Source organism: Balearica regulorum, chromosome 4, assembly GCF_011004875.1.
Source record: "Balearica regulorum gibbericeps isolate bBalReg1 chromosome 4, bBalReg1.pri, whole genome shotgun sequence".
Taxonomy (NCBI): Eukaryota; Metazoa; Chordata; class Aves; order Gruiformes; family Gruidae; genus Balearica; species Balearica regulorum.
This window is the reverse complement of record NC_046187.1, coordinates 51,882,424-51,907,301: the sequence shown is the minus strand read 5'-3', so window position 1 is coordinate 51,907,301 and position 24,878 is coordinate 51,882,424. Positions and strand designations below refer to the sequence as shown.

At 37.2% G+C, this 24,878-nt stretch overlaps 1 protein-coding gene across 19 annotated transcripts in view; it reads right to left on the bottom strand.

The window, feature by feature from the left end:
- Positions 1-1,774: 1,774 nt before the first annotated feature.
- The window catches only part of CLOCK (clock circadian regulator), a 67,285-nt gene continuing 44,181 nt past the window's right edge, over positions 1,775-24,878 (bottom strand). For 17 of the 19 annotated variants that reach the window (XM_075752133.1, XM_075752137.1, XM_075752134.1 and 14 more), the window contains 15 exons: positions 24,360-24,480; positions 23,117-23,230; positions 20,728-20,846; positions 16,910-16,992; positions 16,582-16,688; positions 15,928-16,075; positions 15,640-15,715; positions 14,699-14,840; positions 14,225-14,325; positions 13,228-13,317; positions 12,173-12,331; positions 10,571-10,777; positions 10,004-10,212; positions 9,450-9,720; positions 1,775-7,376 (listed from right to left, as the gene is read on the bottom strand). In XM_075752133.1, coding sequence (XP_075608248.1) covers positions 7,194-7,376; positions 9,450-9,720; positions 10,004-10,212; positions 10,571-10,777; positions 12,173-12,331; positions 13,228-13,317; positions 14,225-14,325; positions 14,699-14,840; positions 15,640-15,715; positions 15,928-16,075; positions 16,582-16,688; positions 16,910-16,992; positions 20,728-20,846; positions 23,117-23,230; positions 24,360-24,480 — 2,130 coding nt within the window. In that variant the 3' untranslated portion in view covers positions 1,775-7,193. The remainder of the gene's footprint in view (positions 7,377-9,449; positions 9,721-10,003; positions 10,213-10,570; positions 10,778-12,172; positions 12,332-13,227; positions 13,318-14,224; positions 14,326-14,698; positions 14,841-15,639; positions 15,716-15,927; positions 16,076-16,581; positions 16,689-16,909; positions 16,993-20,727; positions 20,847-23,116; positions 23,231-24,359; positions 24,481-24,878) is intronic. The other 2 variants (XM_075752145.1, XM_075752146.1) reach the window with 1 other exon arrangement.

Genomic DNA, 24,878 nt, shown 5'->3' with positions numbered 1-24,878 from the left:
TGGGTCAAGCCTGTCTCATCACACCCTATCTGGAAAAGTGCAGAAACAAAGATTAAGGTGAACCTGTAATCTTGATCCTGCCAGGACAAAGTTTTTCTAAGAAGGAAACCGATTGAACCAAAGTACAGGTCTGGGTCACAAGCAAGCCTGTTCCTCCTGGGGCAGCACAAGGCAAACGTGTGTGTGTGTGTGTATATATATGTTTTGAGATGTATTGGTCAGACCACAAGGCTGGAAACTGGGAGGTGAAGGAAAGGGGCTCTAGTCACCGGGTGCAGGCTTCTCCTCACAGCACCTCCAGCCCAGGGCAGTGGCCGGAACGCTGCCACTGTACTCACGTGTTGGTTCACACAGCCCTTTCTAGAAAGGGGTTGGTGGTTGAGCCTACCCATGTGTTAGTCCCAGATACTGTGTATTAAAAAAAAAACCAAAACTTTGATTTTTAATTAAGAGGATCAGGTGGTTTCAGCCTAACATAACCTGAATTATTCTTAATTTCCAGAGATGTGGGCATAATGATGTAATGGCACTTGCTGTAATGACACAGCATTTTTCCATAGGTGACCTCACACAGCCCCTGAAGTCAGTGCCCTTGGCAAGTTCCAGCTACAGGCTTTTTCTAATGTCGCTACAGGTTACATTTAACCTGTAACCTTTTCCATCCGTATGTGGCATCCACTATAGATGCATGTTTCTTCTGGATTATTTATTTCCCAAGTGAAAGGGGCTGCCAAGGGTCTGACAGTGATAGAGAGCACATGTGTGATACAAAGACACTGGAAACTTTTTTTCTTTTTATACATTGCCCTGAAACAGCGGAAATCTTCTGGAATTTATATCGCTAATGCCTGAGACTCAAAAGTGCCACTAACCTTTGGCTCGCTAATCTTTACAAGTACTTAACAGTTGCATTCTCATGTAAGTATGGCTTTTGTTTCCAAGTTTGCACAACAGCAAATGCTACTGAACAGCATTGCTTCAGGTGTGTCAGCAGTTACAATTACAGCTCTTCTTCTTGATAAGTTTATGGAAAAATATATTGATATTTCCAAAGTTCATATTAACAAAACTGATAATCTTGCTATATGCTATCAGTCTTATCGCTGGCGGCTGTTGACAGGTTTTAACCACAACTGTTGCACTTCTACCGCCACTTTTGTTGGGACTCCTGGGGCACAGGGGGCTCATGGCATCTAGAAGTAGCGTGCAACTTGCACAAGTAGTATTTCATTCCCAAAAGCTCAGTACCTTCACCTGGGCATCTAGGGTGATACTACAGAAAGGAAAGAATCATTTATCATTTTCTCCAGGCTTTCCTTCCCTCCCCCTTTTCCTTGAACATTTAATTAATTTCAGATTATTAGATTCTTATTATTGACGTTCACACTTTGATCAGGGCGAAAGGACCAGGCAGCCCTGGCAGGTTACACGTTACGGCCCAGCTCTTCAAAGCAGGAACTGCATGCTCTGCACGAGTCCCGCTCTCGGCTAAATGCAAGTCTCCTTCCTTTGTCAGGGGCACAGCCAACACTTCAGATCACCTCTATTCCTTTAAAAAATCTTCTTTGACAATTCCCCAGCAGCAGAAATACCCGGGGAGGGGAGCTGAATGAATTAAAGACTTGAGGGAAGGGCTATGCCCCTTCAGAGAGAACGGGGCCGTACGTGCAAGGATACAAAGGGAGTTTTAAGTAAGTTGTGCACATTCAACCGAGCGCTGCCGGGGTAAATTCCAAGGCAGTAATGTAAATACACAAATCAAAGGTCTCTAGCCTTTAGAGGGGGGCATCAATTTATAAAGAGATACAGAGAGAAGACAAGAAAAAAAAAATACAGTATCCGTTTTTACTGAAATCTCACAAGTCATTTGTCTGGGTAGGGGAGAAAAGATAAAATTGACATCGAGCAACTTCTCACAGGTCAGTTCTGTGGGCAGGGGAGAGAGACTTTGTTACAGTCGTGGGAAGGGGAAGAGAGCGCTTCACTCCGGAACTTGGATAAAATCAACATCAAGCAACTCAGGAAAAAACCCAAACTTCTAGAACCTTAGAAGCTACAAAAAGCAAAATTTTAAATGAGTTACATTTATTCGGTTAAAAAATTGACAGTTAGTAATGGTCACATGAACACCAGGGAACTGTATCTACATTTCCTGACGTCAATATGAGCGGCACTAGGGTTTTTCTGTTTGTTTTCTTTCACGTATACAAATCTAATGCCAGTTAAAAAAAATACAAAACAAAACTGAAACCCAAGACACTGTGAAATCAACAATGCTTAAAAACTTAAAATTCAATCTGATATATTTGAAAATAAATAATTTTTACCTTTCTTATTAAAAAAAAAGACAACTCACCAACTGCTTTCAAAGCAGTAACATCTTTAAGACCATTCCCAGAAGTGTTTCATAAATAATTACCCATTGATTGTCTATTAATGCAGCATCTCTCAGTCTCAGTCGGGGTCTCTGTATTAGGCCATACAATATTTTGTTCAGACACAGTGTTTTGTTTTGTTGGGTTTTTTCCTCCCCCCCCCCCTTATTTAAGTACAATTTCTTTGAATATAGCGTATCATGCTGGCAAATTCATGCAGATGACATAGCATGAAGCATAGCAGAGCTTAAAATCACCTGTTTAAAACAAACAACAAAAAAAAAGAGACAAGGAATGTAGTGTTAAAAATCGTGATAGTGAAAAAGCAACTATCCAGTCTCGTGGACAACCAAGACAATTTCAAATGTTCTCTCACAGTTGTCTCATCTACTATGATTTGTTTAAATATGTCTTTTTTAATCCAAATTCACTTAATTCTCTTCAACATTTTCCACTAGGGATAAGTAAAAAAATAAAAAGTTAATTATTAAAACTAGTCTCTTTTCCCTTTTAATCAAAATAACCATTTTCCAGCCCTCTGACTCTACATCTAACTTTAATAATGATTTCAAATAGAGAAACTTATGAATCTGACATGGTTGACATCTCCTGATGCCACAACATTTAAAACACTCAATAACAATACCTGGGTTAAATCTCTGAAAATATAAATGGTTCTTGAATCGACTTCAACATTTGAAAAAGGCCACATCTTTAAACCTTCAGAACGTTTTCACACAAATTATAATCCTGAGGGACACTTAGAATTATCGAGCAGGCAAATGAGTTTCCAGATGATTCTCTCTCATAGGCAACTGTGCAACTTAAAAAGTCTCCTTCTGAGGAAGCCAACCAGCACCACTAATCCCTTTCCCTGGCCATATAAAACACAAAGCCAACCGGTTTTAGAAGCCTTTTTAATCTTGCACTTTGAGCCTCAAAGGATCACCATATTAAAGAAACATTTTCCAGAAATGTCTCTCTCGACAGTTTTATGCATGTTATTCCTCGATGCCCCCCCTTTTTTAACAGTTTCACTGACTAAAGAAATAAACTGCCTTTCAAATAGTCTTTTCAGTAAAGTGCTTGTTATTACTCAACAAAAAAAAAAAAAAAGAAAAAACAAAAAGAGAAAGTGCTGAGTCTTAAGAGAATTTCTTTTTCTGTGAAAAACTGCCTGATATATAGCTTTATTTTCTTCACTTTTACATAAAGCTGAAATGAAACCTATCTCTTGTAAGGATACTGGGTTACTAATTTTGGTGTTTGGCAGTAGGCAAGCTGCCCATAGAAGGTGGTGACACACTGGAACCGTAGTGCAGAAGGTAAACCTTCTAGGTGAAATGGAAGGCATATGGAGAGCTCCTACTAGAATCCTTTCATTTTTATATACAAATATAATATATATTAAATACAATATAAAAATAGCTATATTCTTTTTCTCTGAAGTTATCCTAGAAGCTTTTCTTCAAATCCTCACCCATTGCAGGCAAAAAACGTCTGTCGCATAAACTCCATGCAACTATGCCATCTTTTTCACTCTGTGATGTATCACCAGCCCCTCTCTCCATAAATACAATCCTCTCCTTAACAGACTCCGTCCCTTCTGTCAGAGTCATTCTGTAACGGTTATGCTCCAGAACCGCAGCATGACAGCATTTGTTATCGTGCTATTTATTAGGATGTTGCACGTAAGTCTGACTGTAGTAAACGAGTTGGGCAGAAGCAAAAGGCTGATTAAGAAACAGGCGATGGCCTGGTCCTCTTCCCACTACAGATCAAGGCCAGTTCAGCAATCGATTCAGCAACAGGGAAAGCTGCGGACCCTTTAAATATACACTTTTTAGTCACTAGCTGTGAAACAAAAGCATCTGCATCCTTGCATAGAATCTGGACCAAGTTCTACATACTCGCTTTTGTAAAAAGTTCGCCTGATTCGTGGCAGTAATTTTTCAAACGTGTGCTGTATTTTTCCAGTTACTTTGAATTTCCCCATCTTTCACACTTTCTCTACTAGCTGTTAGTTCCGTAATTGAATGACCTCTCTCTGAGGTTACCAAAAGCTTCTTGATCAAAGTGTACATTTCTAGCTCTCTTTCAGCAGCCGTGCTATTGTCATAATCTAATTTCTCTCTCACCTAGTTTAACCTTTTTACTGACAGACCTATAGCAGCACACCAGAGTATTTGGGAAGGGGGAAATGGGAAGAGAAGTTTAAATGAAGCTTTTATATAAAAAGCTGCATCATTAACTGTCTGGCTGGTATCTCTATTTTCTGTAATTCTCAGTATAATAGCTTAATAAACCTATTTTACCACTATTCAATAGTTCTAAGAGCACTATTAAAGCTCTCCCAGTTTTCTTTTTTAAGTGCTATATTATTATTGTAATTCGTTAAAAAAAAGTTATCTAACCTATTTTCCATTAAGCAAAAGTACTGATAGCACAGACGTCTAGTCAACGCAGCTTAATTTAGAAACAGGTGGAATGGCGTGGTAGGGATAGCAGAGCAAGGCGGGATTTCTTTACAGAGAACGTTACAGAAACAGGTTTCTGAGAATGATTCCAGCGCAGAGAATGCCAGAAATCCCTTTAAAGAAGGGGAAGTGTTCCTCACTACGTTTGGTATTGGCATCTGTTCCTCGCTCCAAGTTGCAAGAGGCTTCTTGGAGCAGAAAGCAATCTGATTCTCTTTGGTACTGTGTTTCTCACACTCTCCTTCCTTGTTCGCTACTGTGCTTTTTGGTGCCAAACTCTTGCTTTCTAAGTGGGGAATAACAACGATTGAACAGTGGGACACATGCAGAGGCAAAGGCTAGCCTCAAAATGCAGCCAACGGTATCAAACGCTTGGCTAAACTGCTATTACCTTCCTGTGGGTTTGGTTCATCCGTAATACAATCAAACTGTTTCATAGTACAAAATAGTCCATCACCATTTGGTTACATTCATCCAACTCCTCCTCAGTATTCAAGATTAATCCAGCTTTCTCTCCCTAGTACTAATCTTAACTCTTTTACTGTTTCTGTGCTTAATTATCAGATCTATCAGCATTTATTCATTTTCCTCTAAAGTTCTGGTTTCCACAAACTAGTACCATAAAAACCTACTGAACATTTACTTAAAATAGCACATCGTATCTGTTGGAACTTTTTATTTTCTTTATAAAGTGAAGTTGCCTTCTGAAGTCTTAGTTCAGTGATATCTCTTAAATCAATAGCCTGGTAGTGTTAAATGCAATCATGATCTCCCCCAATACACGCTTTAAATGCTACAAAAATGATTAAAAAACCCCAACAACAACAAAAAAATCAGCTTACTATTCCTCCTCCTGCAAAAGGAGTTCTATACTTTTAGATTTTTTTTATCTTTTAAGAGTATTACCTTCAAGGTCTGAGATTTTAGAGACTCCTCTGTTTCTGGCTAGTGTTTGAGGGGGAGTACCACTCAAAAATGCTCATGTTCTCAACTCAGACCATTATTAAAATCAACACAATATAGAAATATCTATGAAGCAGATACACAAGCTTGGTTGACAATGTACTAAGACTTCAAAATTGAAAATGGTTACAGATTCAAGACATAGTAATTCAAGATGTTCAACATTATCACCTGAATTAAAATCAAGGCACTATGGGTTTTGCTGTTGTTGTTAAAATGACCCTGAATTAGTTCTGACTAATTTTTGAAGGAGAATAAAAAGATTCCAACATATTTTAACAAGTTACAATTCTCACCACAGAGAAAGTGGTTAAAAAGTGCCCAAAAGGTTATTAAATGTAAATATATTTTTTGTGCAAATTACTCCTATAACTGAAACATTCTTGAAAATTACTGTCTTTTTTTTTTTTAAACCTTTTACATAAATATTTCCAACTATGAACTATATCAAAAGATAGCTTTGGGGAATAAAATTCCAAACCATCCGCAAGAAAGCAGTGCAAATTCCTATTTTTTTTCAAATAAAACAATGAATTAAGTATGAAATGATGGATGATATTCATGAATCTGAATGTCCTGAACCCTGATGCATGATCACCAGTTCAAACAGCTTCATCAATAATTTAACCTCGAGAAGTCAACTAACCAACACACTATACCTCACCAAACAAACCCTGACATCACAGACAAAGCACAAACAAGAGACTTGTGCCCACATTACGGGTGAAAATAATGATGCATCATGTTGTAAACAAAAGGGTAGAACAGAGGAAAACATTAGTCTGAGTATGGTGTGAGAATTTAGGGAAACATGTTCAAACCTACAAATAACAGATTACATTTTCATGCATCATATAAAATATTTTGCTCTTTCTCCTTTTATGCAGACATATACACAATATTTTACAGCATCTGTACAACAGAGAACTGGATTTCACACAACATTTTCAAAATATTTACTGTCCCATAATCATCTGAAAAAAATTAGATGGTTTTTGGACTATATTCCTGGCATTTTTTTTCTGCTAATTCAAACAATTGCTCCATGTCCATTTTAATACTTTAAAAATGTACAGGATTGATAAAAATACCAATATTTTCAGCATCCCTCTCATTTCAGTCACATTTTGAGATTTCACCTGGACAAATTAACACATGGCAGCAAATCCTTTAGAACACAGAAACTGGGGCAACTATCAAAGTTGGCCATGTCCCCATCATCATCTTGTGGCTTTTCTTAACAGATTCCAGAAGTTAGAAGTAGATCTCAACACTGGTGTTAGAAAGCCTTCGTACTGCTACCTCTGTAGCCTCAGTGCAACTGTTTGTGGAGCAGCCCCCTTCCTGGTAGTTTGCTTCAGAGAGGCAGAGCCCCGCACTATTGGGGCTGAACTTTGGAAGGATCGGTCATCTTGTCAGTTCTGTGTCGTGAAAGTTGCTGCTGCTGCTGCTGAGACTGATGCTGCTGGTGGTGGGACTGAGTAAAAGTGCTTTGTTGTAGTGGGAAAGCAGCAGAGAGGATAAGTTGAGCTGACTGATTTCCATGAAGTAACCTGGATGTCTAAAACATGCAAATAGGAAAAAAATTTGTTTTCCTGCTGCACTGAGAACTGTGGGCCTAGCTGCTTTTTAACTCCTCACAAGGATTCAATCAAAAGAAACTTCTGACTGGGTCATTTCAGCTAAGCAAACAATGCAAAGATTAGTTCATACCAATAATGTTAATTAAAGCATCTGACCAATTAATAAAGCAGCTGTAACTGGTCTTCGTAAGTTCCTATGACAATGGGTAGGAACCCACGGCAATTTGTCTCTGTTTCAACCCACAAAAGCACAACAGGGCTTAAGGACTAACAAGTGCAGGTGGCTGTCATTGCAGTCAAATGAGAAAACAGCACCTGACTTGGCACAGACCACATGTATCCCCCCAGTCAGAATGAACAGACAAAGAAACTGCCGCGTTCGCAGATCCAAACATCCCCTTTGAAGGGCATTAATTATTGGAAATAGTACTTAGTTTTAATATTCATTTTTGCAGAACCAAAAGATGATGGTTACTGAAAAGAAACAATGAAGGATGGAGACAAATGCACTTGGACATCTCAATCCAGAAATGTGTTCTGCAGCAGAAAGTAAACTACATCACCTGCTACACCCACAGAATCAGACTGTAAGAAGCCCCAGAGAGCAGAAGCAGGAAAAGCAGGAACAGACCTTTGGAGATCTTCACCTTTCACAAATCTTCTGTTTTTCACCAGAATTAAGTCAAAATTGTACAAACTGTTTAATTTAGAAACAGAGCTACAGACACTACCAACCTGCTAAATAGCATTGCTAATACAGTATTTATCCAAGTTGTGAGAGAACACATCCAAATCTGCCCTCTGGTTTGATTCAGTTCAAGCATTTCCCACTACATAAAGGAGTGCTGAAATCCAAACCACTTTCTTCAGCTCTCTTTTTGAGAGTCAACTTGCAGCTGAAAAGCCTTTGCCTGATGCATGACTGAAACTGGTATGCTCCATGAAAGATTTTTTCCAACAAGTCAACGTTTTCTGTCAATGACCCAGTGAAAGACAATTTTACTCAGCTCTAAACAGAACTGTAACCATTCCTTGTGCATATAAATGTAGGTTAAGCCTTCAATTACTTACTGCGTTTGTATATATTCCACCTATGCACAGGATCCCTCATTTAGTGCGAATGGGAGACCATACATAGTAAGAAAGAAGAAATACTTGCAAAATAAGGATTTTTAACTATGTATACTCTTAAAAAGTAAAAAAACAAAGTGACATTCCCAGAGTAGGTAAAGAATGTGAAGAATGTGCACAAACTACACTGTGATAGTTACACAGAGTTTATCTTTCTTTGGAGAAGGCAACATCAGAGGCCAAAATAAGAATTTTTAAACCTATGCACTCTTGGAGGCAGTTCCTCTTTAGTGCTCTCGCTACCACTACCTCTCCCTCACCAAAATCACCTGCTGGGTGACCTATGAGCCAGCGATTAATTGCAGTCAACAAATGGCAACAGGTTCTCCATCCATTCCTTCTACCTTCTGTTTCTTTTCTTTTTGAGATTTCCTATCTCTAAGCTCCTTGGGTTTTGCCTTCCTTCTCTTTTGATCCAATTTCTCTTCTTTCTCCACTAAACTCAGGTTCTTCTCTACTCTCTGCTTACAAGGTTACTTGCTGCTCAGCCTCCCCTGTAGCCTGGCCAGATGTTCACATTAAGGGGACATGTCCTGCTTTGGGCTGCATACGCTGCTTTCCAGATTTCTGTTTGAGATCATCCCTCATACCTTCTTGCACTAATATGTGAATGCAAAGAAAATGCAAGCTGTTTTAAAGGGAAACAACTGTTTCTTCATCTCATGATCAATCAAGAGTAGCAATTCAAAGGGAAGAAGATACAAGATAGGACAAAGCATAGAGTGAAATTGCAGGAAAGACTACCACTCCCTGAAGTAGTAAGATTTTAGAGAATGGCTACAGAATAAACTTATCTCATGCATCAGGCTTGCTTACAGGTTACTATTTTAAGCTGTTTTCAGATAAAGCACCCCTAGGATAAGCTAGCAATGCTGAAAGTGTCAGAACTTCAAAAAAAATTGTAGAGAATGCTGCATTACCTGTAGGAACTGTTGGGGGTGCTGGGTCAGCTGGGGCTGAGCTGGTTGCTGAACTGTGGTGAGCTGCTGCTGATGGTCCTGCTGACTTTGCTGCTGCTGCTGCTGCTGTTGCTGCGTTATTGACAATGTCTGTGGCTGCTGCTGTTGGGCAGCAAAAGTGGGATAAGCTGTCACCACCTGTCCCATAAACATAGTACTTGGTACCATTACTGCTCCACATGCTACTGGGGCTGTGACAAGTTTTGTTACAAGTTGCTGACCTTGAGAAAATCTGTTAATAGAAAAAGACATTTGGAACCCCTTTAGGAAAAAAAAAGCATCAGGAGCACTTGAGAAATGCACATTTGTCAGGTTCTTTCTTTGCTATAACAACACAGGTTTTGGTAAGTCTGAAAACATTTTGGGCAAAGTTTAGTTTAACAGTTGTATCCATACACAGTTAAAATAATAAATCGTGATTTTTTTAATACTACTTTAGTTCCTTTTGTATATGATGTAGCTATGTAAGCATATCATTACAGCAAGTCATCAGAATATTGGTCTTGAAGATTTACCTGATTTGTCTATCTTGTGTAAAAGTAGTCACTGCGGCAGCATTCTGGTTATTGTTCTGTGGTAAGCTAGAAGGAACCTGGACCACATTTCCTGTTGTTGGCTGAGAAATCACCATAGTGTTATACAAAGGTGCCGAGACTGTGTTCTGTGACTGACTGGCAAGAGAAGACTGTTGATTGTGTCCACTAAGTACATTTTGTTGATTATGCTGAAAAGAAAAAATATTTTATGAGATAGCAATTTGAAAACAGCTACAGCTGTCCTCCTCATTGGCATCGCCCATACTTCTCAATTGCCAATGTTTTTCTATTACAAATGAATTCTTAATTTAAAGTAAGCCAGTATTTCTCCTGACTGAGGATTTGGAGGTGGGACTGGCCCTCAGACATCTGAAAACCTCTTAGATTCTCAGTTGTGAAACCTGGAACATGAAGAAACTAATACAACTCAAAGGACATTGTTCAAAAAACGATTTCAAAGGGGGATGTCAGGGAAGCTATTGTTGTGGTTCAACTGTGGTTTTGAGCATGTACTCTATCCAGCAAAATCAATAATGAGAATTTCACCTGTGTTGCAGTACTCTGCAAAGGCTGTTGCTGTATCATGTGTGGAGTACTTATATGGCCTGTGTTCATCCCAGTTTGAGTCTGATTAGTCTGAACAACTTGACCTTGCATGTTTATTGGCGTAAGTTGCTGAACATTTGAAGAATTTCCAGAAGCGAGCTGCACAGAACCAAAGTTGACTCCAGAAGTTGACTGCTGCAAAAACATCTTAAAAAAAATAAAATCCACAAGTTAGCTTTTAAGAAAAATCTGTTAATTGTTCAAGATGTTTTAGAGAAACTAAACTTAATTATTGTAAGTCAAAATAAGATAAAGTTTCATCTTAGTTATTAGAAGTGTCGAAACACCATTGCAACCACTAAGAGCAAAATGCCCAACTCCCATACAGGGTCAGTATTCAAACACTCTACTGTAACTGGTAAGAATCAGAGTCCTGATTTCTAGAGCCCTTTAAGGTTTACTTTTTGTTCTCAAAGAAGAAGTAATATTTAGAAACCAACTTGTAATGTAGTCTACAAATGTCTAAAGACAAAATGTGTTTGAGATCAAATTTCTATTTGTAGGATCTCCAGCGGTGAAACTAATTCAAATGAAGAAAATCTCAGAATCAATAGAACCAGGCACAGCATCAAGAACGTAATCTTCCTTGGCAGTCAAGAAATCATAATGATTATACTGAACTTTCCAACATCATTGTAATAAACTGAATTCAGCACAAAAATATTGGAGTCTTTACAAAAAGTTAGGTCCAAGATTACCCAAGACAGGTTAACATGGTAGAATGTGCAGCACTTAGGTATTTTCCCTAATTTCCACAGTGCATGGGAAGAGAGCTGTCAATCTCTCCTTCTGAGGCATCTATAAGGCAGTCTACTGCTGGCAGGCTTACACTAGACAGGATAAAACACTGAAAATGGCACATGCCAGAAACGCCTACTGTTTAACAGAATTTAAGCAACATACTCCATACTTCCAGGAAGTGTTTTTTCTACTCTTTATTCACAATCCACACTGAAAATATTTAGATTATTTTTTGTTAAAGTGTATTTTAGTTTTGGGTGGGTTTTTGTTTGGTTTTGTTTGTGTTTTTTTTTTAACTAGAAAACCCCAATAGGGTCAATTCTTTTCTTCCAACAACAGCTGCTGAAAAGAGAATGGCAAAATTAGAAAAATATATGCTGGTTAAAATACAGAAGTCAGGTGGTCAGCTGCTAGACTGAGTAATGCATCCTCCAGACTTCGTGTCTTTTTCCTGGCTCAGTGACTACTTCAGTATACCATGCAAAGTAGAACCCCTTCACCATGAGGGTGTGTAGTAGGACCACAGCCTCAAAGTTAGGTAAGTTTAAGAAATAAAAAGTATGAATTTGACACCCTTGTGCTAAAAGATGAAATAAATGCTTACCTCGCACATTTTGTATTAATATTCTAATGGCTGCGAAACTTTGCAAGAAGTAACAACCAAATACTGGGTCCTTTTACGTTCAGGTTTAGGCATAAGCTAGGCTTGAGCTGCTCAACATTGAAAAGATACAGCATCGAAAATGAGACTTGGGCCTAAATTCTCTACAGATCAAACCTGTAAGAGTTACACTAACTCACCTGGAGCCCTTGACCATGGACAATTTGAAGCTGCTCTTGAATCTTACGTAACTCTTCCTGCTGCCGATGAATATTTGCCTCTATCATGCGTGTTCTTTGCTCTAGCTGGTCCTTGAGATGCTGCATAGCTCCTAATTGAGCTGAAAACTGAAACACAGGCTGTAGTGCAATGAATAAATTAAAAGCTGAGCAACAATAATGAAATTGTATTTACAAGCAGTAAATACACTCCTCCACAGTGGCAAACAAATCAAGCACTGCTTTTTAAACTGCCAATAACCATAATCTGAGGACAAATTCATTAGTATGAAAATGTCACAGAACTCACATTTACTTGATGTCACATTTAATTGATGCATCAGAATTGGTGAACTACAAAAAAAAAAAATCCATAGCAAAAGAAATTGACTGGTGTCCAAATCACCAAGACTCTATAAAAAGCCTTAGTCCTTTGCAAGGTACTGTGGATATTAAAGCACTCTCAGGTTTAAAGTTACCAAAAAAAACCTGACCCAGAGCTAAAACATATGTAAATAACTTGGGAATACCCTCAGTCACAAACTGTTGAAGGCTGAACCCACAGAGAAATTGAGTTTCCCACTTCTACTCTTCCCTGGACATCTGCTACGAGCTACAACTCAATGCAACCTTTTGATACTTATATCTTATCTACAGGACACAGACCTTCAGTTGGACCTGATACCGCTGTTCTAATTTCACAAAACTGTTTCATAGACTAAGTTGCCTTGTGTTACACGCATATGTGTAGAAAGTCAGCAGCATAGTAGATGGATATTTAAATTCATACCCTAAAATATTTTGTCTTGTGTTATCTATGTTTCTAATGGCCACAGCTGAAAACTATATCCACACAAGTAACGGAAAAAAACAAAATAAAGGAAAAGTGTGAAATTAGGGAATTTGCTCATTTCAAGATAATAATGTTAAGGGTGACTTTGGCACCCATTAACTCAATTTCTGAAAGAGAAATTGACCTTATATTCAGAACAAGACTGTTTAAAAAATAATAAGCAATAAACTAACTTAATCCATACCTGGGGCATGCCAGACTGGAGCTGTAAAGTTGCAGGCTGAGACATCGTTGGCTGTGCTATTGGTTGTCCAAGAGACTGGGAGCTTAAAGACTAAGATTTAAAAAATTGTTCCATAACTGGGAAAGAATGAGCTTCATACTTGACATAAAATATTTCTTTACATAGTCAATTCCAAAATAGCATCATATGTACATATGATAAAACCAAGTAAATGTTTGCTGAAATATCTCACCTTAGAGAATTAAGAACACAAGAGCAATTGATTATATACATTATGTGTGTGTATATATATATGTTTTCCACTGCTAAAAATATATAAAAGCAGTAGGTATATACCATGAAAACCAGAAATTACAATTACAACTGTTTTAATAGTCTTATTTGTAGTAAGGGAAAAACTTTTTCAACATGTTTGGAAGTTGACACCTTTGATTTATTCTTAAACTAGTAATTTTAAAAGATGCGGATTTTAATAAGCATTCTATTTTTGATGTGAATGTATTAATTCAACCAGAACATGAGCACCAAGTACATGAAGCATCACATTTTCTTATGCTACCAAGATTTCAGAAACTCTACGAAAGAATGCACTAATATTCTTAGAGTCATAAATCTACATGAATTCTCTATAGGGATACACACCATTACATTGGCAATTATATATATGTGTAAATAATTGCTTATATACGCATATGTATTAAAAATGCAGAATCGTAGAAAGAAGTTATGTGAGTGAAAGCTGAGATTCGTACACAATCTTGCAAACCCGAATGCCAAAAATTAAATACTTGTATGCTTAATTATTGTATTCACTTAAAATGTAGTATACCCAAGTTGCATATTGATGGTATAATTCTGATAGTTATGTATCCAAGTGAAACTGTTACAGTTTAAATTAGATGTTTTCAGAAGTAAAACAAAGGTTATATGGATTTAACAATAACTTTTAAAGGTGCATTACACTGATTAAGTACAAAATTTTTCTCTGAAGAGTTACCTGACTACTCAGAGATGATCTTCTTTGTGCAGTCTTTTCATGACCAGATAAGCTTTGCCTTGGAGGAGTGCTAGTGTCCACTGTCATTTTAGTTGGTGTTGCTGGCAATGTATAGTTACAACAGAAAGAGACATGTTAATAGTAATCTCATTTCTGCAATGCAATAATCAAGCTTTTAATGAATTTAAAAAAAAGCTTAAGGCTTGGACTCTTTTTCTACCCAGACTATACAACAATAATGCAATCTGATGGACTGAAATAGGCTGCTGTTGTACTTTTTGAAGTAGAAGTCACTACACAATCTCTGAAAATCTGAGTGGTCAGCAGATCTCTGGATCATCAAAAAGGACATTTTCATTTGCACACTTTCCACAAAATGATGATTAACTGCTAGCTATGCATTTAACTCAAGTAAATAAAGCAGAAAAAGCCTTCACTAGGAAGACAATTGTATTTTCAACAGTTGGTGCTTACATGAATGATCTGATACTGCAGTATGTGAAGATTTTCTTGAACTCCGGGAGGAAGCAGAAGGTGTAGGGCTGGTATCAAACCTTTCCAATGCTTCTTTGAGACTCACTGTGTTTATGTGATTGTCAGACCCAGAGTCCTGACTCTGAAGAGACACACACAAACAACAATTACTTTATTTGATTCAGCACACAACGTACATCTCTGTCAGAAAATATCTAAGATGATGCTGTGCTAATCAACCCCCTTACACAGGTGACTGTGCAGAAGTAGTGGCCTGTTTGGTATCTGTAAGCTCAGTTTCCATTTGCAGCATTTATCCTTGGAAAAGTAACCAAACTAAAGCCATATAAGCCTAGAAACCAAAATGCATGCAGACATAGGCCACAAATGGACTGCTGAGCTGACCTCCTCCTTCTCTAGCAACTCAATTCACTCTGAACACCAGTGTAATGAGTGAACAGCTTATTCTTCTGAGAAAGCATGAGTTAACTCCACCAGAAGCAGCACTGACAGACAAAACTTGAACTGCCACGGGAAAACATTTCTGAGCTGCCAAGGGAAAACACGACAGAGCATCTGCACAAGCTGGCTTTGTGTGTTGACCTTGGTTTTTCAAATCATGGGTGCTTCCAGTAAGGAAGAAGATTTATTTATGAATCAAACTCTGCAGGAATCAGATCTTAATAATGACATATGGATGTTGTCATGTTATAACTACACGCACATGAACTCCTGAAAAGAGGAGGGTAAGTGTTCAGGGCAGAATACAGTTAAACACATACCCTTCCTAAACGTCTTTGATCTTTTTAAATAGTCTTATTAATTACAGATCAAAATAATTACTTTATGTGCAACAGGACAAAACACTTCTTGCTGCTGTGTATTTGCTTACATATTATTTTTAGTATCAAGTAAGAGGTAAAATAAAATTAGACACTCACTTTATCTGCTGTTATCTCTGGAAGAGACTCCTCAATACCAAGTTCTCGTCGTCTTTCTGCTCTAACTTCTGCATAACTAGAAGAGCAAACCAAATATGACTACTGTATTTGGATGATTTAAAAACCTCAAAAATCAAACTCCTGAGAGGTACTTTGCTTACAAAGTATCCCAGAAAGTTTTCCAGTGATTCTTTAAACTGCTATGATTTCTCTACCTCCAAAAATACCAGCAATACAGCTCTCATACCATTAGAATTTCTCTGATAAGGATTTTTAAAGATAACCTACCTTACAACAGTGTGCGTACAGACAATAAACTCCGGCCTGGAATTCCACTGGTGATACGTGATATAGTAATGTGTTTGCAGCCAAATCCACTGTTGTCCCTTTGTAAGGAATCTGTAGTAACATGACTTCCCTTTCCCATATTGCATTACTATAAAAGTGAAGAATAAAGTTTACTGTCTTTCCAGCCTGCAAATATTGCAATCAGATAATAAACATTATTTCCCAGCTTCTTATGGCCCAAACCCATGTCCAAATCCAGTATTATGATAATGACTATGAATAAATTTAAAACTGTAGCTTTCTTCAAAACAATATTTACACTGCATTTTCAGAGAATCCAAACTTCAATTTTTCTGGGTTTTTGTGTTTTGTTTTGTTTACATATTGTGAAAAATTTATGTGCAAAAAAAAATCTAAATACAGCTTTATAAAGAAAACCATAAAAACTAAGTTAAAGTTAAGTCTGTTCTGTAGTTCCGTATCAAAAGAAAAAAGATGTAGGTCAGCAGTGCAATATTGTCAAATGAATGGGAGTAAAGATCCTTCACTCAAATATATCACAGACTTTCACTACAACATTTGTACAATTTAACAAGCTTTAAACCAACATCTATAAAGCAAACTCGTTTATTGTAGCAACTTAGTCATACTCACAATGTTCGTGACATTTTGCCAGATTATCTAGATCATCCACATGATAATAATCATAGCCTGATGTTCCCAAAACTTCAAATGGAAGATAACCTATTATCGGAGGTGCCCTAATTAATACAAAAATTAACGTAATTTTATTTTCACACCAAAAAACCAACCAAAAATTATTTCATTATATAACTTTTGTTTACAGTATGTGCTCTGAAAAAAATTAAAAATTAAACCCAACACAAGGTATGAGTAGTTAATGATGATTAGTGAACTCTAAATATTATAGCCACCACTGTGATTCAGCTACTATTGCTGCTATACATAGAAGGAATTGCACCTGTGATCCAAGAATAGGAACTTCCATTCTAAGCTATGTCTAGATGTGAACTCTTCATTGGGTTCTTCAACAGTGCACATTTCCTAAAAAGTAAAAAAATAAAAATCTCTCTCAAAACTGCTCTATTCTAATGCATAAGCTCTTTTGAAATTCAGACTTACCTAAAGTTAGTAGATAACTCCACAATAGTGATCATGTTATTTTTAGACAGTTTCATAGTTTTTGCTTGTTTAGATGTGTAGTACTGAGGTAGAATCTAATCTCAGCTGTGCCAGGCTGACACTCAGTTGATTTAAATGGAACAACCCCAGCAAAAGATTAAACTCAAGCTCAGTATCCACAAGCACAGTAGTACAAGCAGAAATCAATAGTTCCTGCAGTTATGCTTTGAACTTGTAACAAGCAAAAAAAGAGATGAAACACTCCCACCAGACACTCTGATTACAGTATATGCTTATAATGGGTAAAAACCCAACATTAGCAAGATGGTCACATTATTTTTACTTTAGGAATAGGATTCCTCCTTTTAGTGAATACAGAGTACTCTAAATCACTTTGCCTTGAGGGCATCAACATGTACTACAAATAACACACTATTCTTGTGTCTAGAACTCATGAACAGTAAGAGAATGACTGTATTTCCACTATTGCAACAAATCTTCAAGGTATTCTGTGCATCACTTTAAATGTATTCCGCTCAGACATATGCTCAATCAGTGCATGTCAGTTGACTTCTATTATCCCCTTCCAGAGAGGCAGAGATGCCCCACCAAGTACTGTGCCTCATGCTGAGACAGTAACTAAGCTAAGTACCCCAAGGCAGTTGGTTCTTTTGCAAACTCCTCTAGCACTGCCTTACAAGAAGAAAGATGGATGATGGAATACATGCATACATACAGATACACCCCTCAAAGAATTACAATAAAATCAGAGATCAGTAAATCTTTCTTTTTTGGACCTGCACATATTTCTCACGCTTGCAGGAGCTTGCGATGGTATTCCCATTGCCAGGAACACAGTAGACTCTACTGATGATCAAATGCCACAACAGTTTCCTAAAGACTACAATATAGAAGCTGCTGCTGCTGCAGTGATGCAATATTCACGACAGATGTAGACAGATGAGCACATTGTTGCTCTGCAAACACCTATAACTAAAATAGTCTTGTGGAAAAATACAGTAGAAGACTAACAGTTGTTCCTACAAAGGGACCACCTTCCTTTTCATTCTTTCAGGTTTCTCTCTCCTTTTCATTCTTTCAACTCTACAAAGAGTTTATGTGGATATTTTGCAGTTCTTTAAACAGGTATTTCTAAGTTTTCTTTCTGTGAAACAAAAAAATTAACATATGTAGGCAATGTTGTTTCTTCACCTTCATCAGTGTATAATCTGAATACAATGACCAGAGAGTGAGTTATATGATGGAGGTAATGAACAAAATCACTCTGGGCACAAATTTCTGACTCTTGGTGTGACTTGCACCTTCAAAAGACTTAACCTTCAAAGCTGAAAATACCCCTAAAACCCAAAGCTCATCTACTTTCCTAAGATTACATCATTTTATAAAGCACCACTCATAACAAAGTAAAAGAAATGACAGAGCAAGTGTATATCCTTGAGATATACTTTTGATTTGCTGTTTCTTTTAATCTCATTTTTTGGGCACAAGTCAAAACAAAAGTAAACATAACTTAAGTGCAGGTAGTAAAATCCCAGTAAAACCACCATTGTTAGAGAGGAGCTAGCAGTAGGTTAGGATCTGATTACTCAATGCATTTATATTAATGATTTACAGATATTACACTGTAAAATACCCCCGGGCAGTAGCTATCTTGTTCAACAAGGAAACTTGTTGAAGTTGTCAACAAGGCATCTAGAAAAGAAAGGACTTTCATTTGTAACAAAAAGCATTCTGGTAGAATCCTTTTGGCTGGATTAATCCTGCTTTCTTCGTTCAATCGTTTACCAGCCAAAATACAAGACAAATGTTTTAAAGAACGTGTAGAGCCAAATCTCTTCACTGCGGAGCAAAATTTGTGGCACATTTTGTTACAAAAATCATATGTGGGGTCATATGCAGAAAATAGAAATGTGAACTTTCAGAGATTATTCTCATGAATACTGTGACTTTCTGCAAAAGCACTGTATATCCTTGAGAAATGACACTCTAGGTAAAAAAAAACACCAAACAACCCAGAACCATATACCATCTGAAATAAAGAGAAAAAGTGGCAGATGAGCAGACAGGTTCTATCTTAAAGAAGGCAATCCAGTACTAAAATACACGTAACATTACTGGCTGCATCACACATCTGTTAAAGTCACTGGGATGGTAAAGTTCCTGACATAACACTTGTTTGACCAAGTCTAGTCAATGCTAGCCTCAATACAAAAGAGTATAAACAAGCATTGTCAGATTAAAAATCTCCACTCTAACGTTAGTCGTCTTCACAAGAATGTTTCTCAGATGAACAGCACTAGTCGAAACCCTTGAGAGGATCTTAAAACCTCTGTAACATGAAAGCTTCTTTAGGCACTAGGGGCTCAAAAGTTCAGGTAAAGAGGACTGAAAGTTTGGCCAGAGCATAACCCATAAGGCTTTCACCTTCAGGAGACCGACACACCTGAAAGATCATAAATGGATGTTCCTTATCTTCCACATGCCCTTTTCCAGAAGTAGGAAACGCAGAAGTTTTACTATAGTACATTCTAAACTGTCAGACTTTAAAAGATAAACATATTTGCAAATACTGATGGGTTGGTCTTTTTTCCCCAAATATTCCATGAAGCAGAAATCCCTCATTTAACATCTGTACCAACTGTAGGCATAACAGGAAGAGCACTGATTTCTCCACAGCCTCCCTACTACACTTTCAAAGTGCAAAGCGTGTAGACCATGTTTTCAGAGGATACCACCAACAATCATCAGCTTAAGACACTAGTACATGCAGAATATTCAAATGTTCAAAGAGTTCTGTGTGACAGACAGCAGCTTGTTTATGTATACATGCCATGTACATTTCATAGCATTTCTTTACAACTGAATTGTAAGAACAAATATTTGATAGTAGACCATCCTGTACCTTCATTAATGTATTTGCAGAAAACATATAATCTGAATCACAATCACAAACTATCCTATATTGTATCCTGAGTATTTATTTTGATTTATTTTGGTGATGAAGAAGCTCATACTTAGTGAAGTCTATAAATTTCACACGCACACAATTCTAAACTTGTAAAGATATGTTCACTGCGCATTAGCAGTTAAGCAAAGCGTTCTCTTGAAACAAGTGAGTTACTGAATAACAAACAGTACTAAAACAAAACAAAAGATCTTTATTACCTCAAACCTGACCTTCAGTTGCTGACAAATAATTCAAGCTTTCACTAAGCCCTAAAAGATTTGCTTCTGTGTCAAACTACAGCAAGATCATCAGCAGCAAAAACTTCGCATACAAGTGACAACTAAAATTATTCCATTTTTCCAGTGAAAGTGGAATCTCAGTGTTATCTTTCATTGCATTTAATTTGGTAAATTATATTCCTATGTACTTCTAAATTTATTTCTTGCATATTACTATTTTATATGACTGTTTAGAAATGGCACTCACCATAGCAACTTCATTTGACACTCTGCATAACATTTAACCTATTTGTATGTGAAGTAAGAAACACAGACACTTTCAGTTTCGTATAATAAAATGCCTTATGGTTTTCATTCACAGTATTTGAAATGTTGTGTGCATTCTCTCTGTAGTTTTCCTGTTTAGAATACATTTAAAAATGATACAAAAGTCATTTCATTTGTACATACCTTGATAAACTGAGGTGTAGCTAATCTAACTGTGGCTACAAAGCAAACTTTGTCTTCATACGAAGGCCGGTGCGATCGCTGAATAGTTCCTTCAAAACCATTGTGCGCTGAGTTGGGAACTGAGGGAAGATAGGTGAGGTCAATACAGATTACAATATAAGCATGTGAAAATGGCAGTAATATAAGACAAATGGTCCAATATTTATCTAATGCGATTTGCTTATAACTTAGCATGCATTAACAAAGATGCTACATATAATATACGCATGTTTGCACAGGAATAGTCGTTATATACCAGTAACAGGAACACAACCATCAAGTAACTTTCTCAATTACAATTACAGTGCACATATCATCATCTGTGACAAATCAGTTTTAAGAAACTAATAATTCTAATCCTTCTTTGTAACTACTAAAAATGACTGGAATACGTCTTCAAAAATATCTTTAAAGATTCTCTTTTATATCAGCTTTTGCTAACTTTTTCTTTTGAACTCTAAGTATTTCTTTTCTAAGCTTCCAACACATTCAAGTGACACAAGCTGAAGAAAAAAGTGAACAACAGAACAGTCAGACACACAACAATTATGTACATGGAAGAATCAGGACACTGAGCTGAGAATAAACAAATTCCACTTACTGAATCACAGCAATGGATGGAATCACAAGTGGGCAAAAGATGGACTAGATCTCAAAGCAGATAAACCTTATCTTTCATTTCTAGCAGGTATCAATTTAGTTTATCTTTAATAAGCTCTAATGATGGTGACTCCAAATTGCTCTCAGGCTCTTACAAGCCTAACTGGTTCTAGTTCAACTCTGAATTTGAACTTCTACTGAAGTTTCCTTCATGCAATTTAAGCTTACAGCTCCTTGCTGTTTCCATCAGAAAGAAAACGGGTATTTTTCTTCCTTTTTATCTTATCCCTTCTCCTTTGTTCTTCAGAGTTTATCTTGCCTCTTAAATAAGATTTTTAAATATCTGATTGCTTTCATTGCCCTACTCTGAACTCTTTCCATTTGCTTTACTTACTCCTGACAAATAGTGTCAAAAACCGGATATGGACATATGGGTGCTATGAAGTGCAGAGGGATTATTTCATGTGGTTTAGACTATACTTCAGAAAGACTTTTGCATGATTTTCACAATTTGGTGACCTGTCATGGTGACTTGGTCATGTTCAGTTTACATTCCACAGTAACTCCTTTTTCTAAAGGACCTCTATTTAGCTGACTATAACCTTTTTCTCTGTTCATATAATTTAATATTCCTGAATGTTCTTAGTCAATTTGTTTTTTCCCCCAAAATAATTTATTTTCTAAATTTGGGGTTAAATTCTTCTCCTGTTTTTAGTGCTCTTGCATCATTTCACGATTGCAAACTATGTTCCATTATTCATAATTTTAATGAGAATCCAGAAGTAGTTCATTAACCTCCATTTTGATGGTGAACACTGATAATCTTTCCAACCAGTGTCTGCAGCTACTCTCCAGCAATTTCAATTAATATGTGTATCTCTTACATGTTTGTGAAAACAGAACATGGTGATTGTCAAAAGCATATTAAAGAAGTCCATCATTTATTTGTGCTTTTTCTTCTTATCCACACAGTGTGTTACTTTTTGGTAGAGGAAACTGAAATAATTTGATGTTATTTCTACCTGAAAAATCCATTATGGTTGCTATTCAATTCTTTGCTAGCTTCCTGAAGTTCAAATATAGTTTAATTATTTGTTCTGGAATATTTCCCAATATTGAATTGCAACTGATAGGTCTGCAGTTTCCCAACTCCTCCTCTTTCCAAGACTAACACCGTACAGAGGAATAATATTAGTACACAATTAATAAAAATAACTTCTATGGAAGGGAGAAGGAACTCGGTGAGGAAAAATGTAATGGCCCATCCACTCATCTGAGTGGTAACTCCTGTCAGTGAAAGCACAGAATTGAAATGGGGGGGAAAACCTCCATTTTACTTCCCAGCTCACTGCATAATGACAACTGCAGGTACTCAGTACCACTGATCTTCAAGTTACTTGTCACCTGTATGGGTTATGCTTAAAATAAACAGCCTGAATTTAGTTCAAGTGTTTGCTTAAATTTCTCTTACAGTCTTTTAAAAATGTTTTACAAGATACTAGTTTTCTTTAATTGAAAGCATTAAGCATAATTACTACATTTTGCATTCCAGTGCACAGACATGTAATACCCGGTAGGTAGTTTTTCTTCTTTTTCATTAAAGCAATATAGAAGCAATGTAACTCTGCTTCAAGCTCTTCTTTTGAAAGACTGATTTTAGTTCATCATTAAGTTTTGCACAATGGTCCCACGCCTGGTTATTTGTGAAGTTGCCTAAGCATTCCACTCTAACATCACTGAAATTACTTACCGTTATTCAAACACTTGAAATTTCCTATAAATTTTACATATTCATATGTAGGTTGCTCTTTTGGATCTATTGTTCCTCGCAGCATATGGCAACAGAATTCTAGTTGATTTTTTGCTGAGAAAAGAATAAACAGATTAAAAGACTACATGCTTGATGAAGCTCACAGGCAACATGAAACTGCAAGCAGGAATAATTAAGCTGCATACTTACTGGGATACCGTAAATGTTGCGATTAAAAATGGCTACAGCCTCTGCTTTTAACCACTGTGATATTAACTAAGCTAAAGAAAGCAACTCCTTTAGAATTTGTGCATGAAGGGCCTGAATGCTAATGACATTGAAAACCCCTGAAAACTAGAGCTGTTTTAAAGCAGCAGCTGCATTAAACTGAAGTTTACTAAAGCATGCACTTTCAAAATCCATTAGGCTGCTATATTTTTATTCTTGCCAAGTGCTACAACTGTCTAAATAGAAGCTATGTAAACAAGACGAACATTTCTAATGCATGGGAAAGCCACAGAGTGAAATGCAATGCAACACTGAAAATTTAACTCCTGGGGGGAATCACAAAAAAGTGCTTCTGTTATTCAGGGCTAATCCACATGTTTCAGCTTAAATAACACTGGAAGAAAAGAAATTATTACATGTGATACAAAGCAGATTATTTTTAACACAACTACCATACTGGTTTTGTCTGGGATAGAGTTAATTTTCTTCATAGTAGCTATTATGGGGCTGTGTTTTGGGTTTGTGCTGAAACTGCTGAGCAGTGCTTACACAGAGCCAAGGGCTCTTCTGCCTCTCACACCACCCCACCAGTGAGTAGGCTGGGGGGGGCAAAGGAGTTGGGAGGGGACACAATCAGGACAGCTCACCCCAATTGACCAAAGGGATATGCCATAGCACATGATGTCATGCTCAGCATATAAAGCTGAGGGAAGAAGAAGGAAGGGGGGGATGTTGGGAGTGATGGCATTTGTCTTCCCAAGTCACTGTTATGCGTGATGGAGCCCTGCTTCCCTGGAGATGGCTGCCTACCGATGGGAAGCAGTGAATGAATTCCTTGTTTTGCTTTGCTTGTGCACAGCTTTTGCTTTACTTATTAAACTGTCTTTATCTCAACCCACGAGTTCTCTCACTTTTACCCTTCTGATTCTTTCCCTCATCCCACCGGGGGAGGAGTGAGCGAGCGGCTGCATTGGACTGAGCTGCCGCCTGGAGTTAACCTGCAGTAACTACTTACATTTTAAGTATTCTGGTGTCAATGAATCACTTTCCAGCAGATGAGAAGACAATATTTTATAAATTTCTGAATGTTCCCCCTCTGGGATAAAATTAAATACACTCTGATCCACAAGATCAGACTGAAAGAAAAAGATGTAAAAAGCATTAATACAATGGAAGACGTACAATGTCACAAAGCCTACTATTTTAATGCAAAACAATTTCACAGTTCAGAAGAACGTTACTGAGTCAAAGCCACCTGCTGGAATACACATGAGTATTTTGCAAGAAAAAAGACATCACTTTGATCTGTCTTAATTTTGACACTGTGAACCATTTAATGAAAACTACCATGAACGCAGCAGATATGAATACACATTAAAGTACAATGGAGCTTGTATTAACCTCCCTGGGATGCAACAATTCCGAGTAAATGTGCATTTTAATTACAAATTATAGGGTGTTGTTCTAGGGCACTGTAACCTGTCAGTAGCATCCAATATACTGAAATGACATCCTGGAACAAAAGACAGTCCCT